Source organism: Hippocampus bargibanti, linkage group LG06 (genome assembly GCF_051943395.1).
Source record: "Hippocampus bargibanti isolate YZ-2025 linkage group LG06, ASM5194339v1, whole genome shotgun sequence".
NCBI lineage: Eukaryota > Metazoa > Chordata > Actinopteri > Syngnathiformes > Syngnathidae > Hippocampus > Hippocampus bargibanti.
In genome coordinates, this window is record NC_142739.1 from 13,185,001 (window position 1) to 13,193,219 (window position 8,219).

The 8,219-nt window shown below is 42.5% G+C and overlaps 1 protein-coding gene across 2 annotated transcripts in view; it reads right to left on the reverse strand.

The window, feature by feature from the left end:
• The window catches only part of hdac9b (histone deacetylase 9b), a 32,174-nt gene extending 24,439 nt beyond the window's left edge, over nt 1-7,735 (reverse strand). The window contains exon 1 of one of the 2 annotated variants that reach the window (XM_088998641.1): nt 7,271-7,735. In XM_088998641.1, coding sequence (XP_088854767.1) covers nt 7,271-7,379 — 109 coding nt within the window. In that variant the 5' untranslated portion in view covers nt 7,380-7,735. The remainder of the gene's footprint in view (nt 1-7,270) is intronic. The other variant, XM_088998642.1, reaches the window with a different exon arrangement.
• Between the last annotated feature and the right edge of the window lie 484 nt (nt 7,736-8,219).

An 8,219-nucleotide genomic window follows, 5' to 3' on the forward strand; every position in this document is an offset into this window, starting at 1 on the left:
GCCAGCTTTTCCGAAAGCTCAAACCACCGTGCCAGCAGACACGTTAGCCCAAGCATCCACAATCCATTTGCAAACTGTGGCGTAACTCGTCCGGCGCTGCCTACCACTCTTCGTGAAGCTGTGGTCTCCTTCGGTCATCCATCGCTCCCACGCCGCTTTGAACTCACTTTGAACGGCCGGTTCACATCGATGTCCAGCAGTTGGAGTTCCTTGGTTAACCCACCCGGAATCACAGCAAGCGTAGCGTTCATCCGCTTCACATTGTGTGCTGGATGCGCTTGTCGGCGATGTGCTTCTCGCAGTAGGACCGGAAGTTCGCCAACTTTTCTGAATAATCTGCCGGCTGTTGCTGCGCAACCGTAGTTCTGGTCCGGATGGAAAAATGGCACCGTTTCATAAAACGCCAGCACCAAGACGGACCTCCTCGGAAATGTTCAATTTTCATTTCCTCCGCTAGCGTTACTGCTCTGAGTCGGATGGTGACAGTCGAAACGCTCCTTCCGCTCGCTCTTTGCTCGACAATCCATTGCTCGAGTCTTTCCTCCAACTCCGGCCACCTTGCTTTATGTCCGCGAAAACTCAGCGGAGTCTTCTTCACCTGTCGGAGTTCGTTCTCCAGCTTCCTCCACTTGCGAACCATCGACTCGTTAACTTTATATTCTCTCGCGGCGGCTCGATTCCCATGCTCCTCGGCGTAGCTGATAGCCTTCAGTTTAAACTGAGCTTCAAAACCATGTCTCTTTGCCATTTCCAGGGTTGTTCGAACAGCAATGTTCTGCATAAAGCTCATACGTACCTGTTCTTTTATACACAACCCACGCCCACGCACCCCCCTCATGTTCTCTACCACGTCCTCATGGTGGTCTCTAATACGTCCGCACATTCGGCACACTGCACATTTTGAAAAAAATCTGAGATGTTTATATGCGCCTTATGGTCGTGAAAATACGGTATATATATATATATATATATATATATATATATATATATATATATATATATATATATATATATATATAGTTCCTGTCTGCTTCAGCTCTTTAGTAAAACTAAGACATTGATAGAATCCTGTCATTGTCAGATGTTTGTATGGAAATGAGGACCATATGTAATGTGGACTGCATATCACCAGCGAGATATCATTATTGAATAAAATCTCCAAAAAACGACATATCATAGCAGGATTGTAGTGCTGCATACAATGATCAGGATTCTGGAAGAGGTTTTTGACACCACTGATGTATCCGAACCTACTCGAAATTCCAGTCGCCACAAGGAGATTTATTGAGTGAGGTCATTTCCTACATGTTGTCCAGGCACACACACACACACTTTGTTTTCCATTATTTATACAATAGAGTTTAAACTACATGTAGTCAATGAAACACCTTCTCCCTAGCTTTCATCACAAGTTTTTTTTATTCATTTTTTTTTTACTGCTGCCGTGCCATTTAAATGTTATGGTGCTTATTATATAAATAGCAACATAAAAGCAAGTAGTGGAATCGTGGTCTGTGACAACCCCCACACCCTAACTTGCTGCCATAGCAACACCAGCTACGTAATTATGCCCCCCTCCCCCTCGCCCTCGCCAAACACCCCATCCTGCAGATACATTCTCCCTGCATGTCATCTACTGCCTACCGTGGCAATGTAACATGTGGTCTATTATATCAGCTCTTATATAAGGACGGAGTCCCCAACAGAGAGAAATGCGAAAACAAATTACACAGAGCGAATAGTGAGTGATAACTAGACTTAGAAGAGGTTCAAAGAGTGGAGACAGCCAGCAGGGAGTCCTGGGCTCAGGTGTTCTAAAAACAGCTTCAGTGAAATGACAGAGGAGGGCACCAGCTCGGCAGGTACATGAATGGGTACCTGTAGATCAGACTCCTCTTTGTTGACAAGGAAAATGCATCTTGGCATGCCAGTACTTGACAAAGGATTGTCCTGTAACAGGCACTGTTCCAGGGACAGCCGTGAACCAGTGAACCATTCAAGGACTCCGTGAGTCAGAAACCGTCAGTGCTACTTCTGCCTAATGGACCCAAAAATAGCAACAAAAACACCTGCTGGCAGGGAGAACTCGCCACTGTGATATTTAATTAATCTCATATTTCATTCTCTACCCTGACTGTGAATGACATTAAGGATCACCACTATGATCGGTGCATCAAGCTGAGCCTCTATCACAATTTCTCAGACTGAGGGAAGAAGGTGTTGGCGGGAGTGTGAAGGCTTAAGGCCATATTTGATAACCGAGGCCGCACGAAATGGCCCTTGAGGAAACCACAACAGCCTCATGCGTCCGTGCTATTCTGGTCCGCCCACTGTCCACAAGAATAGCGCAGTGCGGAGCGGCAAAGTTGAGGGAAAATAATGACATTCTTAAGGTATGGTGATTATTCAAGTGTACCAAATGGAGAAATCTGTCATGATTGCCTGATCTCGCCGTGCGAACAGTTCTAAACATTCTTCAGATGATGTGATTCATTCAACAACAAATGGCATTTGAGATAAAAGCACACATTATAAAAGCACTCCTGTAAGGAACGTAAATCTTTAGCTTCTGTCAAATGAAAATAATCTGCAGGCAGACATGAATACCAAACCGCGAGTAACTGAGGCCAAATATAAATGATCCTAACATAGACAAAGTGCGAAAGACTGTCACACTTGTGAAGCTGCCAACTTAATTCAACACTTGCAAAAATAAAAGTGCCATGTATCATTCATGTAACCTTCGGGTCATATTAGGTATAGTGATGCTTTGGGCCATGGTAAACCTTGATGAAAATACCCTTTTAAAAGATTAGAAGGATGCACCTCATGTTTGGGCGGTGGCACTGATGCTCACATGAAAGCATGTAGTATGCTAATAGGATAAACACCTAATAAGCTCTGTACAGATTTGAAAATTGCTCCATTGCATATAGCGCATCACACACACACAATGAAATACTTTCTGAAACTTTTCAATCACACAGCTTTGAAACTCTCGTCATAACAGTTGAGGAGCCCTGATATTAGCTGTATTTATTTTTTTATGATTGACAAACTGGCTTCAGCAGTTACACTTAATAGCTTGGTTTGTCTTGCAAGTTGCCTGAATTTTAATGGATGAATGATTTTAAATGGATGTTTACCGAGCTAAATTCCCTGTCTGACAATCAAAATAGAAACAGAGACACAGATGATCTTCATGGGGGTGTGGGGGGGGATAAGCTGATCTTTGGGACTGCAATGTGGCACTGGAGCTCTCATTAAGTGCCTTGTTATTTTGAGCAGCTGGCAATTCTAAAGCAGGAAACAGCGCTTTATTTTTAAGATGTCAGCTCGTCCTTGCCGCTGAGCCAAATTTCAGACTCGAAAGCTATCTGTTAACAAAGAGAGTTCACCTAGATCACAATGCTGGAGCCAGTAACCTTGCTTTCTCCTGTTTGGCCGTCAAAAATAACAACACACAATACCCTGTGCATTAAAGGACAACCGACGTCTCCGGACAAGTTGTGTCCATAATTTGTAAAATGGCTTCAAATGACTTCTACTGAGCGTATTTTACAAAGATTCCACCGCATATAGCTATATTTTACATTTTAAGACTTGCGCTGAATATTCAGGAAGTCTTGTTTTTGAGTTGGTGACGAGTGCGTACGTGACGTCACAAAGGAACGCCCTTGACCGAAAAAAGACGCATTGTAGCCGTCCTTCCATCATGTCAATGTATTTTGCTGTACTTGTTTGGTCTGGGGACCTCGTGTTGCACCCAAAAGCCACCAGAAGAGGGCGTCCAAGCTCCATATAAGGAATTTATCAGCCTATGGAAACGGAGGTGGCAACAGGAGGTCGCCATTTTGTGCCTCTTTTTCGTTCAGACATCTCCCCTCAATGTTGCCTCATAATGGCACGGAATAAATTCTTTATTCGATTGGAAACATGTATGCTTTCCTCTTCAGAACTATTTGAATCATATTCATAACTGGATGTGTAACAAGAAAGCATATTCTCCGAATCTGAAGCCATTGTTTGGATTCACAAGCAATGCAAGACGTCTTGCCATGAAGTCATTTTTATTGGTGTTTTGTATTTGAATAAAAAGTGACATCGGTTGTCCTTTAATACACAGTATGGAATGTACGGTAATTTTCAAAATAATCACGCTTCTGCAGACAAAACAAGAAACATTGTTGCAAAAAAACGATTGCATTCATACACAGTACAGTGGGCATGTACATAACACAACAGGGAAACTGCAACGCTTACATCTTACTGTATTATGTATGCAATTCAAAAAAGTCATCAATCTTCTTCTGCTTCCCATTTTTACCTTTTAACACAAACACTTCAATCTCGTCTGCTACACACGAGCTAGCGTCTGAAAATGAAAATGGCTCTGCTACACGGGAGCTGGTCATGTAACAAACTCACGTGACCAAGTCACGTGACCAAGTCGACCAATGGCGTGACCGATGGCGCGACCGATGCCGTGTTTCGATATAAACATAGCAAAATGGCCGGCGGGAGATGAAAAAGAGCACCGTAGTAACCGGATTATCGTAAAAACTACGAATCGTACTAAACGGAACTAATTATACATAAAAAGACGAGAAATGTGCACGGGAAATGAAAATACAGTAAAGTCTCGTTACATCGATATTCAAGGGAGTCCGAAAAAATATCGATATAACCGGGACTATCGATATATCCGACCCTGTTTCCATGTAATTTTCTCCGTGCGTGCATAAAAATAGTATCGATATAACAGGGACTATCGATATATCCAATATCGATATAACGAGACTTTACTGTAGTGTCGTAATAAGCAGTATTATCAATATAAACGATATCGATATAACGAGACTTTACTGTATATACATGTAAGGAGCTCGTTCTTAGACTTAACACAAAAAATACAGAAAAAAAAGAAAAGCACACTAATTGCAAAACAGCGGTTCAGACAATTAACACACTCTTTGCAGAACGGGGGTTGACACACCGTCCACCATGTGCGCGGTAAGCTAGCTGTCTGCATTTCTGCTCATGTTAGCGTTTTTTTAAATCATTGCAAATAATGTACGGCATACTCCAACTTTTATACTGGCATTGTTATCATTTATAGGGACATCTATTAGCCAAGGTTGACATGTATGGTTTTCTACTCTGTGAAACATAATTGGTTTGTCCCTGCATTGTTTTGATTCTGCAGCAATGCAAGACGTCTTGGCGTGACGTCACGAACTGGGGGTGGGATTTTCTGAAAATGTCCAATTCGCAGCTCATTTTTTTTGCAGATTTTGGACACGTTAAGTTATTTTTATTGGTGTTTTGCATTTCAATAAAAATATCATACTGTGTGTTTTGGGTATTTTAGATGCTATAAAATGTTTTTCTGATGTCAGTTAAAAAACAAAAAAGTGATGTTGGTTGTACTTTAAGTATTAATAGAAAGAATAATAACAGAAATTCAGAAGTATTCATCTAAAAGTGATAGAGAAGTCCTCTCAAAATATGTCACTTTATTTGCAGAGAATACTATTTTCATCTTAATAAATCACTAGAACTTAATGACACTGTTGCCAAGAGCAACAGCCAGAAGAGCATCCTCAAGGCTCTCTCCTCAGATACACAAACACAAACAAAAATCCAGAACTAGAAACAAATTATAGAACATATTAGTTCACGTTTCATATCTTATGAGTTGTCTGATTATTATAAATATGTTTCACGAGCGCTTCAAAGACCTTCTGAAGAAACATGAAGGTAGAGGAGCCACACAAGGGTACTTGTAAAATGGCCTATTATTGTCTGCAAGGTTGCTATTGAAGTGGGTTTGGATTTGTGCTCAGCTAATTAGTTTCCTGGTTTGAGAGCCCACGCCTTTTGTCGGATGTCACAGACATGTGTCATTTGATTTGCATGATACGTTTTGAATAAAATAGCATATATGGGGAACAGATTTCCATTAACTTTAATTCATAGCATATGACCCTGAAGTGGTTTTAGCGAAACAATACAGACAAAAATGCTCAATATGTGTGTCTTTTTCAAGCGATTTACCATAAAGAAGGAAGAAGAAGGGACAAACACCACAGGCAAAGGACTTACACTATTAATATATATTCCAAGGCACTATTATATCAGGAGATTGCCAAGATGGAATGATAATGCACAGACGCCTAATCTTGGCAGGCTAATGCCATAAGCCGAAAATAACCCACCTAAGAATAGCTGACCCACAGAATAAGCAAGGAGGTTGAATTCAGGCATTCTGTGCAGGCGTTGTTTGCAACACAGGCCTCGCACAGAGAGGACAAGATGTGTGACATGATTTATAGACACATGGAATGTGTCATCCTCCTGTCTTCTTTCTAAATCTGTGTGGCCCGCTGCCTCTCGAGATTTTCCCGCAGTCAAAGTCCTGCTTGTTCTTAACTCCTAAATTCACAGTGAGCATTAAAACAAAATTATGCTGAAACGTATTTGCTTCGCACCTAAATTTGCATGATCTAAACTGGTTTGCAGAGTATCAAATCAATACAGTATTTCAAATGACTTCATCTGTACTTTCTCGGGAAGTACTTTTGACAATCAACAATTAAGTATGGCTTTGACAATGGCGCATGACAAAGTGAGTCCTGAATCAACCTCAGTCCATTCACTTGCATCGTCATTCTCATCTGAGTCATCCATGTACATTTCCATTCTATGTGAAGCCAAAAATAGAACAGACAATATTCGTGGTTAATGCCCAGGAGAAAAACCTCGAAGTTGTCCCTTCAGCATTAGCATCACACGTTTCCCTAAAAAGTAGACGAAAACACCATCCCTTTAATCACCTAGGTGATTCATTTTAGCCGGCAAAACATTTGGAATAAGGGCAGTAGACATCCTATTGGTATTGTTCCAATTACAACATCCACGGCGACTTTTCGGTTGCTTGTTCAAAACACACCAGTGAAACCGATTGACGAAACACATTACAGTACAGAAAATGACATTTATGAGAGCAAATACCTCGATTCAGGACGAAGTGCCTGTTCCTATCACGAAGCCCAGCTGAGTTCTTCGCACAGAGAAAGAGAAACTAGCTTGGCGAAGAGTTGGAAGTAAGAAGGAGCGAGAGTGGGAGAGAAGCAAGTACACTAATGATGGACGAGCGTGTGAGATTCGAATCTGGAATGCGCGAGCAGTAAATGAAAGGAGGAAAAAAAGAAAGAAAAGCTGACATTCCGAAGTTGACGAACTAGAATGGCTGTGAGCTTGCAATCACCTGAGCTATTCACGTTGTGCATCCTGCTGTAGTTGGGGAGCGGTTGTGCTCCAACGTGGCCGTCTGTTGTGGAGAAACTTGACTCGCCCTCGTAAATCGTCTGCAGCATACTCCACTTAGCACTGGGGTCTCATCTCACGCCGTCACCAAGAGAGCCACCCCTTCGGCCACCCGGGGGAGCGACCGCCACAATCGCCTGCCTCCGCCTCCTCCTCTGAGGCTGCACTTCACGGGAAAGCGTGCTGGGCTCACTCTCTGCTGGGCGGTTTGGATTGCCTTCAGCCGACACCTAAACACGAAGGCGGTGTTAACCTCCCTGCCTATGCCTGGATTCTCTTCTCAGAGAGCCCGCAAAGGTAAAGCGGAGTTGCTTGACAAAGTCGTCCGTACTGTGGACTGAGCACTTTCGCAAGCAGCAACGCAAACTGGGGAGGGAGTGAGCTTCATTTGCATGTGAATCAACAACTGCGTGGCCACAGGTGACAGAAATAGAACAATAGTCAACTGTGGCTAAAAATAGGTCAGGAGAGGCGCGGGGATTGGAGCAGCATTGATGCGTTTAAAAATACCACACCAAACACAGCTGTCTTCTACAGCTCCTGCCAGAAGGTACGGAGCCCCTAAGGGGACATCGAAGAAAAAAAAAAAAAACTTTGCGAGATCTCGCAAAACTTTGCGTTCCCTCGCAAAACTTTGCGTTCCCTCGCAATACTTTGCGTTCCCTCGCAATACTTTTGCGAGATCTCGCATTCTTTGCGAGATCTCGCATTCTTTGCGAGATCTTGCAAAGAATGCGAGATCTCGCAATCTTTTTTTAAAAAATACGCGTACATGTACTTCCGGTTCATCGTCAGTGTAACCGAAAACAACAAACATGGAGCCTTTTCACCCTTTCGTTCCTTTAATCCAGTTTTACTTTAAAATTGGCTTGAAATACAAAGATATAAAA